This window comes from Cynara cardunculus (assembly GCF_001531365.2).
Source record: "Cynara cardunculus var. scolymus isolate 2C chromosome LG 1, CcrdV1, whole genome shotgun sequence".
NCBI lineage: Eukaryota > Viridiplantae > Streptophyta > Magnoliopsida > Asterales > Asteraceae > Cynara > Cynara cardunculus.
The window spans coordinates 49,573,004-49,589,871 of NC_037528.1; the positions used below are offsets into that span (position 1 = coordinate 49,573,004).

The 16,868-nt window shown below is 30.7% G+C and overlaps 2 protein-coding genes across 4 annotated transcripts; one reads left to right on the forward strand and one right to left on the reverse strand.

Annotated features, from left to right (window-relative positions):
- The first annotated feature begins 1,364 nt into the window (after positions 1 to 1,364).
- On the forward strand, positions 1,365 to 2,015 carry LOC112507306. The gene has a single exon (XM_025111841.1). The coding sequence runs from the start codon at positions 1,365 to 1,367 to the stop codon at positions 2,013 to 2,015; it is 651 nt and encodes a 216-aa protein (XP_024967609.1).
- Positions 2,016 to 12,221: 10,206 nt separating this feature from the next.
- LOC112522454 (cytochrome B5-like protein) lies at positions 12,222 to 15,314 on the reverse strand. Of its 3 annotated transcripts, XM_025131584.1 has the most exons (6): positions 15,019 to 15,314; positions 14,832 to 14,869; positions 13,610 to 13,687; positions 13,366 to 13,457; positions 12,537 to 12,605; positions 12,222 to 12,435 (listed from the first exon to the last, which is right to left on the reverse strand). In XM_025131584.1, the coding sequence occupies exons 1-5, from the start codon at positions 15,095 to 15,097 to the stop codon at positions 12,539 to 12,541; spliced, it is 354 nt and encodes a 117-aa protein (XP_024987352.1). In that variant the 5' UTR covers positions 15,098 to 15,314; the 3' UTR covers positions 12,222 to 12,435; positions 12,537 to 12,538. The 3 variants fall into 3 exon arrangements, with proteins under 3 accessions (XP_024987352.1, XP_024987360.1, XP_024987343.1); XM_025131592.1 differs by having other exon boundaries at positions 12,377 to 12,605; positions 13,366 to 13,432; XM_025131575.1 differs by having other exon boundaries at positions 12,377 to 12,605.
- Between the last annotated feature and the right edge of the window lie 1,554 nt (positions 15,315 to 16,868).

Genomic DNA, 16,868 nt, shown 5'->3' on the forward strand with positions numbered 1-16,868 from the left:
ATCCTTATGTTGGTTTGCAAGAAGAGTGATGGAAACATCGTCGTCTTCCCTGGGCCTTTTTTTATTTTATTTTTATTTTGTTAGTAATGGTATTTGTTTGATATATATGGTGGGATATAAAGTTTCTTTCTGAAAAAAAAAAAAAAGGTTAAAAGTAATTTTCAATGATAAATATGAAATTTAATAAATAGTTATATATGTCAAAGAGGTTTCACCTCCTGATCACCTTATAAAGTATATTATTATATTTATAAATTTCAATATTTATCATACATTAAATATGTTTACGGGTTACGAATTATCTGTAAATAACAATTTGACAATAATTTATAAACATAATTAAGATTAATTAGTAAAGATAATAAGTCATAAATTGGAAAAAGAAGAAGAAGAAGAAATAAGCACTTGTGATGTGGATGTAGATGTGGATGGGGATGGCTTTACAAACAACACATAATTAATTTCCCATCAACATTGCCGCTGTATCCGTGATGGTTTTTCCTATTAAACAAACTTACAATATCATGTTATTATCATTTTACAATCTTAAAACCTTACAAATGGTTATTTATTAATTTTAATTATAAAAGTATTTATGTAATGTAACGAGAATATTTCAATTTTAATGTAATCTATTTTTGATTTAATAATATGATTCTTATAAAAATAATAATTAAATATTTTGTTATAATATAATAATTATCTTAATTAATTATATTTTAGATTTTTTATATTTAAAATAAAATATTTATCCAATATTTAATTATGTTTATCGACATTTAGTTACATAAATTCAAGCATAAAACTTTATAAGTTATACGTATACCTTATATACTTGTAATCTTCAACTTTAAGTAATATATAATATTTTATGTATAAAAAATTATTCTCAAGTATTTTTATCAAATATTTATTATAGTATAAATTAAGAAATAAAAAATTTGTTTAAAAAAAAAAGAAATAACAAATTAAAATGTGAACATAAATGGAAATGAAAAGAGTATGATGTAAGCGGAGACGAGTAGGATGAGGATGGGGATGCGGAGGACAACTTGCTCACCAAGCTTTCCATTTCTACGCCCTCCTTTTCCATGACGACGCGTCATCGCTTATTAAGCATCCCCTCATATCCAATTTCTCTCTCTTTTTTTTTAAATAAAAAAATATAACTGTCTATATATACCCCTTCCATCCCTCCACTCTCTCCATTTTCCATTACACACTTTCAATCTCTCTCTCTCTCTCTCTCTTCCATACCACCACCACCATTATCATCATCATAATTCATTACTCTCTCTCTTTCTCTCTCTTCGATATCATCATCATCGTTGTTTGTTAATTGATTACCAAAATCAAAAGCAGATATGGGTGGTTGTTTCTCTTCCCCTGATCATCAGTCTGTTGTTTCCAATACCAATTCCGCCCTCGTCATATCTCCTACAGGTGAATTGCGACCTTATTCTACTCCCGTCTTTGTTTCTGATGTTCTTCAATCCCATCCTTCTTTCTTCCTCTGTAACTCCGACAATTTGTCTTATGATCAACTTATTACACCTTTAGATGCCCACGATGAGCTTGATGCTGCTCAGATCTACTTCCTTGTACCAATTTCTAAGCTTCACCATCGTCTCACTGCTTCCGAAATGGCCGCACTCGCAGTCAAGGCCAGCCTCGCCCTCAACACTACCAACATATCCTTATCACGCACTCCTTCCTCTTCTACATCATCGAAACCCACCCCTACTACCCACAAGAGGAAAAGCAAATCTAAGATCTCTCCCTTTGTGGTCATGGAAACCAGCAAGATCAATGTGATTGTGGATCAAAGTAAGCGCTTGGTTGAGACCACTACTGCTAAGCAACAGATAGGAGTGTCTAGATCGGGATCCATTCGCAGAATACAGAGATATTCCTCAAGGAAAGCTCGTTTGGCTGTTAGATCATTTAGGCTTCGATTGTCGACCATATATGAAAGTGAATCCTCCGATCAATCTCAATCTCACAAGTACTACTAGCTATCTAGCTTGTATTCTGATTTTGTTTTAATTTGATTCTTTAGTTTTGGGGGCTTGAAGAAATCAATATATGTATGTATGTATATACCGGACGGACTGAGAAATGAGAATTGAAACAGAGCTATTGAGAATGGATCCACGCAACTTTGTTGTATATAAAAGTCAAATGTTTGAATCCATCTCATTCATTTTATTTTATCTGTGAAATTGATCATCATCATATTACTAGAAAAAACAAAGAATTCAACATTAGTTAGGGCTTTTGTTTGATTCCTTCAACCAATCCAAAATTCCATATTAAACAATACACAAAAAGACAAACAATTTACATACTCTAATATATATATTTGAAAAATGTCAACTCCAACCTTATCATTTTCATGATGATCCATGTTTTTACAACATCATCTTTTTTCCACTCCATCTAAAATAACAGCAATATCTTACCCTTCATGAGTTATGGTTCAATTTTGGAGTATGTACGTTTATCATAAATCAATTAATAGTTTACAAAAAATATGTATATATAAAGGGTTTGATATGAAAAAGTAGAAAGGCAAGAAAAAGAAGATGAATTGAATGGAGAAAAAGGGGAAAACGAAATGAAATGAAATGAAATGAAATGAAATGAATGGTGGTGTACGTGACTTTTGACCCAAAATCAAGGTCTTCTTTTGCTTTTATATTTGTTCACATGTAACTTAATTTATTGCTTTGCTTTCAAATTAACCGCTACTCATTCAATCATTAATAATAACTAGTATTTGACATCACATGTTGATTTTAATGAATATTTTAAATAAATAACATAATATATTTCATACATCTACTATTTTTCTTTTATATGTATAATGACCTTCAATCTATCATGTTTTCCATCAATATGAATAAGGAAAACATCACAATTGAATATTTTTATACTTAAATTTCATAATACTACTTCATGCCCTACAATCTTCATTTTATATGCATACCTATATAGATACGGATCTCTACATTGAAATATCCCTACGTTATGAACTATAGTTTTTACTATTGATAAGATTATGCCATTTTTTTGTATTTAATTAAATAACTTGTGTGTGTATATTCTTTTTGTAAAAAGGAGGATCGGTCAAAAGTTATATTCTAGGCAACTAATTTTTTTTAAAGAAATACACTCTTTTAATATACCATATATATTTTGCATACAATCATCTTTCATACTTGTAAGATAACAAAAATCATACTACAATTCAAAAAAAAAACCTTAAATCTCATAATATCATTTCATATGTTGATTTAACAAAAAGAAATTGTAAAAGGAGGTTGACAAAAGACAACCAAAATCACAACATACTTATAAGATTTTAAAATACTTGAATCTAATAAAGATTTTTTTTAATTTTTATTTTGAATAGTTAACATTTTTTTTGCTAAAAAAAAGTTGGCCAAAATGAGTCAACCCATGAGCTCGGAGTGTAACATCCCAAAATTTCGAATGCTTCAATATATCATAATGAATATCCCAAGATCAAACACTTACATTGCAGTGAAAATAAAATTTCTAATCTTACAATTATATCATCATCTAAAATTTCAATCTTGAGGAGCATAACTTTGCTCTATATAACAATGACTTGATCTGCACATATCCTTCTTTGGAGCTAATCCTTTTATCTCTTTATTGCACTTTTCTTTCCACTTAAATAGCCGCCCGGGTGAAAAAGTTTTAAAAAAGTTTTGGGTGAGCTTTAGGCCAAGTGAATCCACGGGTTTCATGCATGAACAACAACTTTTATAATAAACAATTTTCACGAAGCTTCATAAATTAGTATGCCTTGATGAGAATAATATTTTTCACAAAGTAAAGATATTATGATGCGTGTCTACATCACAAAGCAACAGCGTCAATGGAAGATGTCTACCTCACACAGCATTACCTGGCGAACTCACACAACATGTCTGCACTTACAGTTTAGACAAGCTCACAAAGCATGCTCGTCTTTACAAAATCATATCGTAGTACATCCCCATTGACACACAAATACTCAAAACACATATAAATATCAAACTTTTCATGCGTATATAGCATATCAAAATTCTCGAGAAACTTCAAACAACTTTTGGAGAATAAGGCATGCAACCATTTTAAAAATAAATCACGTGTAACTCACTGTATAATTCGTAGTCCAAACTGTTCTCTGAAGAGGCTAGCGTCTCCCGATTGGTGCCAAACTAGCTACGATGTAGAGCACCGTCAACTCTCATTACAGCGTCCATCGTCGCCTTTTCTCACAATAGTTATTCTTATCCCTCAACTACACATACAGCTACAAACTCCCATTTTATACTAAATCCCATCGACGGTTTCATGGAATATGAAACGATAAGCCATAATAAATGATCGTAGGTTTTATGACCATTGAGTTTCCTATCATTAAATTGCATTCAAGTTTAGGGTCTAAACCCTTCACTTTGATCGTTTTACACTATTAGTCCTTGAAATTTAACGACTAACAATTTCTTTTTTTTTTTGGTTATTATACGGAGGGTCGGCCAAAAATGAGCCAACAATGTGAATTTTGAGGATCAATCAAGAGAAGCTAACCTCATGAGTTTTCACAAAGATATCTCAACCTCCCTTTCATATAACCATCATTGATTGTTAATCTTTCATATCTCCATCAATGTGAATATAGAGAACTCAACCACTATTTAAGAGATGAAGAATACTTTATTCTTAAGATAAACCTTCATTCATTTTAAGTTTTACTCTAAGATATATTAAATATAAGAATTACTACTTGGTTTTACCATCTGGTTGACTTTGATTTTAACCATGATTTTTCATTACTATAATTCTCATGTTTAGGGTTATTTAAATATAAATGATATATTTTCATTGATATTGTTTCTTGTAACAAAAATAATTTCATACATTTTCTTATTTTTTTATGCAAAAATAATGTTTTGACATTAAAAATTGTTCAAAAATGGTTAGTTGCAAGCAAATGTGCAATATTAACTGTTATTATGAGTGTACACAAAATTAGTCTTTCCAATTTTGTATTTTAGCTTATAATGCTTGTTTTTGACTTAGTTATTAACGGATTCTGAAATAGATTGCATGTAAAAATTACAATTTACACCACTATCAAAAATTTGAGAGTATTAAAATCTCATAAATCTTCATTATCTTTGGTTGTTCTTTTAGCATATGCCATTTTTTGATTAATTTTTTTAAAAGTTGCTAGAAAAAAAGAGGTAGGCCGAAAAGGAACTTTGTAAATTGTCACAAACCTTTTTAATTTTGAAAGACATCACCTCCTCCCTTGATATACACATCATCTCATTTCATTGGATTATATTCTTATCAACATAGGACAACTGAGGTAACATCACAAAATTTTGTGTCACTCTTGTAAGATTTTTAATAAAAAAATGAGGTTGGCTAAACAGAATCAGTATAATAAAGTGTCACAAACCCTACCCTATTAGTTTTGAGAAGAATCTCGTATTCTTTTCATATAAACATCATCTCATTTTATAAATTTATATTCTCACTAATGTAGAACAACCAAGTAACACCTCAAATTTTGATTAATATATATTGATTTCATTTATTATCTTCTCCTTTTATATACCGGCAAACATTTGTCATAATAATAATAATAATAATAATAATAATAATAATAATAATAATAATAATAATAATAATAATAATAATAGTAAATTTCTTTTGTAAAAAAAAAACATTTGCCAGAATCAGGCAACTCTATATTTTTAAACAAACAGTTTTAGAAAAATAAGATGGCCAAAAGTTAAATTTAACCAACTTAAGAATTTTGCATTTAAATTCTTTATCTCCTCCTATATAATAATTTTTTTTTTTTGCAAAATCGATTCAACGGAAATGAGCCAAATAATATATATATATTTTTAAACAAATATTTTTTTTGCAAAAAGGGATCTTGCCTAATGTTTAAATATATATTTTTTAGAAAAATAAGGTGGCTAAAAGTTACATTTAACCAACTCAAGCATTTCAAATTTCAATTCATCATCTCTTCATTTTATAAACTCACTAATATTTGTCAAACATTATTCTCTCTATCAATGTAGAGCAACCAGGCCCGTTCCTGACATTTTATAGCCCTGAACGAACGTAAAAACATGGTCCACTGCAAGAAACAAGACAACGACTTTTGTCGTCACTAAAAGTTCATTTATCATCAGAAAAAATATATAACAACAACATGTCGTCGTTATAACTTGTGACGGAAACATGTCATCCCTAAAAAGCGCATCGTCAGAGCTCACTTTCTTGTAGTGACCCTCAGTAAGTATGAAAAAAAAATTCAATAATTTTTTTTCATTAATATAAAATTGAGTACAAAAAATGCTAATAATTTACTGAGGAAMGAAATCTTAATAACAAGAAATATTTGTTATTTTGATATAAAAAGAAAATTCGTGTGAATGAAGTAATCATGAGGGTTAATGAGAGATCAATAATAAATAAGATTATCAAGGTTTTCTATACAAGTAGACAAATGAAGATCAATAAAAATATGAAAGAAAAGATGATCCATTGAAATTCAATAAGAATAAATAATGAATTAAACATATAATATGCAAGCTCAATAAATGATTGTTTGAGCACTTAAATAGAATCTTGTGATGTGATAGAATCCCAATGACAGATACATAAGTCAAACAATTGATGAAAATATTTAAATTCTATTTTTCTTCTTTTCTTGTTCAACTAAAATAAGATGTTAAAATTAAAAGTTTATGGAACATGACATATATAAGAGACATTATTAAATACATCTAGTAGAATTTTTTTATTAATTAATCACAAAACCATGAAATACGTCGTAAATTATAAGAACAATAGATTGATTGACAAATAATAGTAAAATATTTTATGTAGAAGCAAAAATAGATAACAGTAATCAACAAAAACAATTAGAACAAGAATACTAAATAGCAATAGTCAATAGAAGTATAAATGGATAAAAATATCGAACAAAAATATATAGCAATAACAAGCACATGATTTTAACATTGAATTGTTAAAGCACAATAATAGTCAAACATATAGAGATAATAATAATCAATATCATTAGACTTTGTTGGAGATAAAAAAAAAATTAGAAAATCAATAAACGATAACATATAATGAATGATGAATTAATTTTTTTATTTTCTTATCTAATATAATGAGTTGATATATTTGAAGTGCTTATTATTTACTAATAATGTATTAATTATTTTAGTGGGTTGAAAATATTAATAATTTAGAGTTAAGGAAGGTTAATTTTATGAGTTTGATTTGATATATTTTGGTAGAAATAGCCAATGAGGACAAAAATAAACAAATAGATGGTGCGGTGGTCCAACTTTTGGATGCATGTGGTGTGAATGTAAGCAATTAGAATCAAAAATAGGAGCCATTTTTATCTCTCTCACACACACGCGCTTTCCAGTTTGATTTTGATTTTGATTTTGATTTTGGTATTCATCTACAAACTCATTCAACAAAATATGACTAATTAACCCAATCCAACTCCTTTACCCTACACTCCAAAAATATCATCACTAATTACTATATGTTATATGCATTCATTTCCTTTTAATTAATTAGGTGGTACATGATTGTGTATTAAATAATTAATTAATTAAGTTTTTTATTTATAAAAGCTTATTTTGGTTACTTAATGATCAACTGACACATTTAGTTACATATCATTCATTGTATATATATATATATTCAATTCATTGACATTGACGTTGACATTGAAGAAAGCAAAGTCAGAAGCAATGAGGTAATTTATTTACCAACAACATATATCATGAATCTTTCTTCAACATATGCATATGCATACTCTGGTCCTCCCTATCCATTCACACATGCCTCGTATATACTGCCATTATATTATACATATATATTTCCCTTCACATGCATCACATATATCTATACATAATATGTTCTAGACACATCCACACCCAATTCATTTAATCTTAACCCAACATATATATATATATATATATATATACAAGACTTTTCTAACAGGCTTCTATTATAGTTTCAAGCCCTAAAGGGACCTCAACAGTTGAAATATGAAACAATATCTAAATAACTTCCCAAACCAAAAGCCTGCATTAACACCGCTTACATTAACTACTTTTTACAATCATACAACAAACGTATTGATATATATATATATATATAATCTATCGAATGCTATTTTTCAACCACATATTCAAATATAAGCGAAATGAAGGAGTCATGTTAAATGCATATATTTGACGTGTACCCAGTTTTAAGACTACTTGAACTCATTTTTGCTAGATTAAGTTTAATCTAGTTTTCAACCGATCATCTTGCTACCTAGACAAACAAGGTATAACTACTATAAAACGTCAATTTCTCATAATTGAAGCTATACTTTCAAACTCATCTTTATGTAGTTCCAACATTGAATTCCCAAGCTAAACATAAAACAATCATTGTTGGATTTTTACCCATCAAAACATCATGATATAATATATGTTTCTTCATTAATCCAACAAACACTCATCTTCTCAAATATCAACTATTATTAAAATCAATGTATGTTCAACTTCTTCTTTAAACATATTTAAATACTTGATACCCTCATTTATTTCTAACAACACATAAAACTTCATTATTTTAGTTCACTCCGGACAACAACACACTCTAACCTTCAAAATCCATCAAAATGTGGGTTTAATCTTTAACGACTTCCTTTTTTTATATATATGTATGTCGTTTTCATTTCAAACTTAAAACTTTGTATAAAACAAGCATTTTTGACTTTATAACAAAAACAATTTGACTATCGAGAAAGAGTCAACTGTTTTATACACAACGATGTTTGGACTAAACTTTTCAATTAACTTGCATACATCCTACATCATCTTAATGTTTTCATAGAACTAATTACATCATGTATTTTCACCTCTTTTTATACCCATTTCAACTTAACGAACCCTAAAATGGGTTACACTACGTCTTGACAACAAACTAGAAACCAAAATGAGGCCACGGTATACTCAAGAACTAGAAATGGCTTAATAACCCAAAATATAAACCATTTTTAAGCTTAATGATACGAATCATGCATACCTTAAATCCAAGGCCTAGATGGACTCGATCCCTCTTCAAAAACAAACTTGAATCCTTTGATTTCTTGGGTGATTTATAATTTTTCAAAATAGGTTGTTCAGATAGTCCTAAACTCTCCAACTCAACCCATCTGATTCCTTATTTATGATTGTGGCAAGAAAAAGAAATGCTACATCTTCTTATTGTTTTAATGTTCAGTTAGGAGTTGCATTTGATTTTAGGTACGTATAGACCAAATCTTAATATGTCGATTGAATCCAATTAAGTTATGATTAGATGTTTAATCATGTTTTAGTTCACTCCTTTCCTTGGCTTAATAGTTTCTTGGTTATAAGTTGGTTAATAGTTCATCGATAAACCAATCAATCACAAAGTTGATGCATAGTTCATAGTAAGGTTGGTATTTAGATCATAATTAACATACATGTAATCGAAATGTGTATGCTACAATCAGTCCCTACATGTTAGTATTTAGATTATATATATTTGAGGGATATTAGCTTGATTGTCAATAAGATTTGAATCTTTGGTGCTATTCTTTATAAGTCACCAGTTTGAGTCCCTTCAAAGACATTGAAGATTTATTTTACCGTAGTCGAGGGATCCATGATACTACACACCCGCGGTTACCAAGAAAAAGGAACTGGTTGTATGAGCAATCCATGCATATATATATTTGAATGGACTATTAATATAAATTTTCATTACAATAATATGCATTTTATTCAAAACTTATGGTGGATGAAGTTATTTTTTCTCCGTTTCCATGATCAAAGAAATATGATCGAAAAAGCTCCCACACAAATCAACCATAACGTAATTCAAACAATTAAAGCCTAATCTTAAATTTTAAGCAAAGTGCTAGTTGAATATCGAAATTGATGTGTAATAAGTATTTGGTATAATTATTTTATTTTTATTTTGTTAGTTTTAATGTACTAATATGATTCTTTTAACAATAATATTCGAGACAAAATATAATGGAATACAAATTGAAGAATCGTGTGAGAATAAAAGTTAAGGTAAGAAGGGATATAGACTATTATTCATTTTTAATCTCAACCCCCCTCCCCCATCATTTAATTTAAATCCTACAAACAAGGATCTTGAAATCCTTAGAAGGAGCTCGAGCTTTCACACGATTTCATAGGATTATATACAATAATGTTTTAAAAAATGTTAAAAATATTTCTTTTGTAATAATCAATTAATAAAAATGTAATTTAATTATTGTTATAAATTTCTACAGTTTTTTTTATGAATCACTTATAAATAATGAAATCCAATTCCGTTTCAAATACTACAAACCAAACACATTAATGATCTCAAATCCATTCCAATCCAAATCCCTGCATAATATTCAAATCCCTCAAAAATAATAATGCAAACCAAACGGACCCTAAAATGAAGATCCAAAGTTCAAAATCTTTAGAAAATTTGCATTTAACTCCAACAGATTTATCTATTTTGTAAATTACATCATTGATTATATTATTATACATTTAATTAACATATTATAAAACATTTTATTTCAAGGTTACTTATTGGTGGAATATAATAAAAACCATTTCTCTCTCATCTTATGGTGATCATTTTTAGAGAGATATCCAAATTTAAAAATATTTACAATCTCTTCTACTTTTTCTTGGAGAATTGAAGAAGTAATTTCCAATTTTTACACAAAAGTTTATATATTTATATTTCTTGGCCACCATTTTCATAATATTTGGTACATAGCTAAAAGTTAATGATTTTGTTTGTGACTTTTTTCGATTTTGTCAAAATTCGATGGTCTTTATATATTAAACCCAAACATAATATTCCAATTAGCATAATACATATTGTAATTATACATTTAAGCAAAGGTTAGTGAATTATGGCCCAATTGGAAGTCCTGTACGATTTGTTAGCTAAGGCCCAGACAAGTCTGGGACCGGTCCAATTTTTTCAAAAAATATTACGGTTTTTATAATCGTTGGAATGGTATGGCCTTTTTTTGTCCCATTGATCCTTTATACACAATATACAAATCATTTAGTGTACGAGGGAAGATACCAACTCACAAACGCAAAACACGTTCACAATTCCCACTATTTCGGCTTGTATTCGATTTCTGTTTTTAACAAATTATAATAAAACGCATTTTAAATGTATTTTATGGACCTAATTACATATTTTAAAAATGTATTGGAATAATATTTTTGTATATTTAAAAAAAAATATATGTAACAAATCGAATACGAGAATAGTGTTTGGGACCGGTTCTCATGACCGGTTATGCTAAATATTAACCAAGCCTTGGTTTTTAGTCGGGACCGGTTACAGGAATATTGTTTGGGGCCGGACTGATTTGGGCCTGCCTTGCCCTGAACGGACCGATTTTTGGTCATCTTTAGCTAAGGCCGTTTACCAAACGTTTATCTGGGCGCTTATCAAGTCTTATTAACTTACCAGATAATATAACAAGGACCAAGAATCTTATCCAGTAAGTGAGAAAAAGACTCTTATCACGGTTAGCGCTTATCGCACAAATTGTTGCATAGGATCATATTTTATTGAACTAAAATCTTACCATGTAAGTAAATAATAGTGTTGAATTTTACGGTAAACGCTTAAACGAGTAAGCTTTTGGTAAAAGGCCCTTTACTCTACATTGCTTCTGAAGTTGCACAAGGGCATCTGTGAAATCTGTCGAGATTAATGGCAAAGTTCCAAGTCGTCTCTAATTATTGTATACAAGTTCAGATCGATAAGCTAAACTACTAGGTCTAACTTTGAAGTTTGCATCTCTTGTTAGCCTTCGGTGGTCTTTTAATAAAATTTGTTGTTTAAAAAAAAAACTTTGAAGCTTGCATTTTGAGTCTAGTGCATCAGTTATTTTTTACTGACAAGAGACCATTTGTGATATAAATGTAGCTATATTTAACTGTTGTTTAGTAGTAGCTTAATAATATAGAAAGTGATTTATTTGAGAAGCTTTTAAAGAGAGCTTTATGCAAAAAGACCAAATTTTTTTTCCAAACTTGCTTCTCTCAATTAAAAACTTGATCCTTCCATCTATTAAAAAAATCTTTCCCGATCTATTTAGATAGATTAATACACACGGACAACTTTATCCATACAAGATTTAATGAAAAACCAATTAAACATCCCCTTAGCCTTTATGATACTCAATTGTGGATATCTTCTTGATCAATCATTGTTAGTACAAATCAACATTTCTCCACAAGAAGTTGCATATTATTCATTCATTTTGGTAGCTTCCTCAGCCAAAGATGGAATCTGATGGTGTTCAAATGAAGGAAAAATATGTCATCCAGCTACAACATTGCAATCAATAACCATGAAAACATTGCACATTCTGCATAACAACTACTTAATACCTTCACTTCTCTAAATCTCCGATGTAGAAGTCCTCGATCATGTCAAATACTCGGGTTGCATGCTGTGGCCTGCCACAAATAAAACACACGTCTAACTCGTCCATACTTAACAATGAACCATGAAAAAAGGTTGCAAGCTGAGTATGTGTTATACACTGGGGTCAATAAGTCAATAGAAGGGAGTAGTATAAACAAGGAAGGGGGTTAGAGAGGGAAGGGTATTCTGTTCTGTAATCAGTTAGGCGAAAACCTTTGGGAGAGACCTGGCTTCTCGAAAGCCAGAGAATCGATTGTAATCCTTTGATTTCCATATCAATATGATGAATGTTCATCGGTATGATTATAGAAGGAGAGTCAGATCTTTTATATATGTTTCATAGGGAAGCATTAAGAACATTACATGCTAATCGAATATGCAGACGTCATACCGAAGCCCACATAAGAGGTTCTTAAAACTGTACTAAACCAAACCCAGTAAATCCCGCAGATGTTTCCTCTACCCCAAGCACGTTTAACTACTGAATTTGGATGGGGGCAATATGTGGCTTAGGTATCTTCCTACAACTGCAAATAAGCTCACCTCAAGGACAATACCATAATCCAGATGGTCAGGCCAAAGGAAGGCAATGGTTGATTACCATAGGTGGATTTTTTCTCATTGGTTATAGAAAGCATTCTCAAAATGATTAGAAACAACTGATTCTCTTTAATATCGAAGCAAATAGCATGAAAAAGTAAGCCTTTCAAAATCAGACAAGCAGATCACTTCAGATAGTTGTTCTTCAAATGCATGATTGAAACTAAAGGCACATTAGAATTAGAGGTTTACCCAAAAAATCCTTCGGTTGAGTCATCGCCAGCATGCACCAGAATTGCATCGCCACCAGGGTGTTCTTCTACATAAGACGTAACATCATATACCTAGAGTTTATAAAGAGTCAAAAACAAGGGGAAATATGCATTTTTTCCCTTTTTATGCGAAGCAGATAAACCTTTCATGATTTCTACTAGTTTCATGTTTATACACGTTCATAGTGATGGGGCAAAGTATCAGTCTAAATAACCTACAGAACCTTCTCCTTGATGATGATCCAGCAATCTGTCCTCTTGTTGTGCAACAAAACTTCAGCCTTGTTGTATGCTCTTACAGTCTACATGTAAAGATATAGAACATTAGAATATCCATTAGCACTCTATGGACGGTAACAGAGTATATATAATCCAGACAGCATATGCATTTTCAGTTAAAGTTCAAAAAGGGGGCACTTCTGAGGCAAGATACCAAACATATTTCCGAGAAAATCTTCCCCTTTAATATTTTTTTTCTTTGTAAGGGAGATTTCGTTTTGATTGAGACACCATAAACAATCAACTACTGAACTTGAGGGGTAATGTGTATGTATGTTTCTCCAATAATCAAGAGCATGGATTCATGCGTATTATGTTATGCTAAAATCCCTTCTAATTTGTATGTAAAACTTTCACTCCTTTTTCTAACAAGCCAAGACTAGAGCCTGAGAGAAGGAGGGAGAAATCATCTCATCGTTTTCAAAGTTAATATCTAATTGTAAATTACAAAGCTGCTTCACTTCTATGCTAATATAAAGTTGGTAATAAGTACACCCATCTATTCTCTAAGGACATAGCTAACATCCAAATAGAAAATCAGAACACATCTTAACGTTTCTATGCTCATCTACTGCATGTTAAATCATGAACAACCATCAAAACCTTGAGATGCGTTCTGAACTAGACATCTTTTGAACCCCTAAAGAGAAAAGATAACAAAATGACGCGAAAAAAGTACCCATTCTGCCCCATAGTTGGGAGAAGCTCTTTACTTTGGTAATTCAACTCTAGTGCTTTTCAAAATAGCATCAATACAGTTTGTCTCCTAGCTCCAAACGCTTTTTATTCCTACACCTTCTATCATGGTCTATGGAATTCTCAAATTCTGCTTTATAACAAAACCAATCTTAAGATTTTGAAGCTAAAAAGCAACTTAAAAACAACCAGAACCCAAAAATAGACCCTGATTTTAGAGACATAGGTAGAAATAAATAAAATGAATGGTGGAATTAACATAAATATTTCTCAAACGAAAATGTGTTTTAGTAAAGCAAGAAATGGCAGTAGATTCCCAACCTTTGCTAATCCATCTCTACAGCCACCGTACAATACATACCTCACACATGCTAACTTAAATAATATATGCCCAAAATATCTTATCGAACTGACCTAATACAAATAAAGGATTGAACATAGAAATTTAATTAATTTTTTGAATAGAAGTACCTTCGTGTTAGCATCTGAATGAACCTTCTCGGTTTGATCTACATTTAACAAATACCACCATAGATTAAACAGGTCGAGACACTCCATACATACAAACACTGCTAAAATCAAGCATCAACCCACAGCGAGGATATGATAACGAAAATTACACGAGAAAGAAAACGTAATAAGAAATGAAGAGATTTACCGGATTTGCTAAATCGAGGGGCAATGAACAATAAACTGAATAAAAAACCAATAATCAAGGTGACCACCATTAGCTCCATAGCTCCGCCACTATGAGTCCTTCGTTCAGCTGCTGAAATGTGTTTGCCGAAATGAGCTAAATTGAAGACGAAGACAGGCGGATCTATAAATGTTTTCTAGATTCGCTCCCTAATATCTATTTTACGCCATGTGTGTGACTGTGGGAGATTATTTGACATCATCAGAATCAGGTATAGAGGTGTTGTTGAATTTTGGTTGATTCTGAAATATCCATACATCGAAATATTGGAATAAAAAGATGTGAATAATAAGGTTTAAGGAGATTTATTGTGTCAATTTATGAGGTTATCTTATTTGGATGACTTGATTTTTGTAAACAAATTTTATATTATGTCAACTCATGAGGCTCGAATCAGGATGGATGACCCTATTTTTACAAAACAAATCTTATGATATAAAAAATAAAAAATAAATTGTGCTTGCAATCATCTATATATATATTTAAAGGAAAAACTAAGAGTTAATTAGGTGGAGTTGAGAAATTTGCACAAATGAAGTCTAGAACAACTAAAGTTAGGGGCTGTTTGTTTTTCAAAAAAAACCTCTTAATTACATCTGAAGTCTGATTCGGTCAGACATTTACCATTTCAGACTGTTTGTTTCTTTTTTTCAAATTAAGAGCTTAAAACCTCTTAAAATCATCTTAATTTTAAGTGAAAAATGGAAGTCTGAAATCATCTGAATTTTAATCTTGCTTTCTCTGTGTTTCTGAGCTCCATTTTCATGGTCGCCGGTTCGTTTTCAACTTCTTCTCAAGTAGTAATGGGTTTAACAGCTAAACTGATGACTGAATCTAGTCGGAGAAGATGAAGATCACCGGGAAAACGGATCTACCGGCTATTATATCTTCGAAGGTTCTAAACTTTACCCCAGATTCGGATCTTTTGCAAAAACCCATTTTGAGGAAGCAAGTAAGTCGGAAATCCCGAAACTCCGGCGGTGGGGTGCGGTTGCGGAGGGACGGAGTTCCAGCAGGGGGAAAGAGGGGTTCACGACCGGAGACTCCATTGCTCCGATGGAAGTTCGATGAGGGTAAAGGTAAAGAGGAGGAGGAAGAGGAGAAGGATGTTGATGTCGAAAGTGAAAAACTGCAATGTGAATCAACTTATCTGTTCTTGATCTTTATAAACCCTAATTAAAGATTTGCATAATTAGGGTTCATTTCAAAGCTTATTCACTGTGAATCAATTCATATTCATGTGTTAAAAGTATATGGTAGTTTACAAATGGTTTAAATGATTGGATATTTCAGTTAAATTTAATTGAAATGAATTGATTCAGATTTCAGACGTAAAAACAAACAGTCTGACTGATTCAGATTTCAGACTTCAGCACCACCTCTTAAAATTCAGAAGTGAATTCAGACTTCAGACTTTAGCACCTCTTAAAAAACAAACACCACCTTAGTTATGTATGATCTGTTAAACAAGCAGAGAGGTAGATTAATGGGTAGATATAAATCTTGTTGTTCTTTCAAGAACTTTAGCCTGACATATTAACATAGCAATGTCTATTGAAGTGATTGAAGTCATAAATCTTTTTCAAGTAATCCTTTAAATTAAAATTAGAATAGAAATACATTACATTTTCATGACAGTGACACTAAACATTAAAATCAAGTTTAGCTCCATCCTAATCATCGGTCTTCAAGCACAATCCTTCAATCAAAGATTGTAGAAAAAATTATTACACCATGCTCGAGCTCGAATAACTTTTTCAACGTAGGGATCGAGCTCAAGCTCGAATATTTTTTAATTATCAAGTTTGGGA

Coding starts and splice junctions, on each gene's coding strand:
- LOC112507306 (XM_025111841.1), top strand. CDS start 1,365: ATGGGTGGTTGTTTCTCTTCCCCTGATCATCAGTCTGTTGTTTCCAAT.
- LOC112522454 (XM_025131584.1), bottom strand. CDS start 15,097: ATGGAGCTAATGGTGGTCACCTTGATTATTGGTTTTTTATTCAGTTTA. Junction 14,870..15,018: donor CCCTCGATTTAGCAAATCCG/GTAAATCTCTTC, acceptor TGTTAAATGTAG/ATCAAACCGAGAAGGTTCAT. Junction 12,606..13,365: donor TCAACCGAAGGATTTTTTGG/GTAAACCTCTAA, acceptor TATTTGTGGCAG/GCCACAGCATGCAACCCGAG.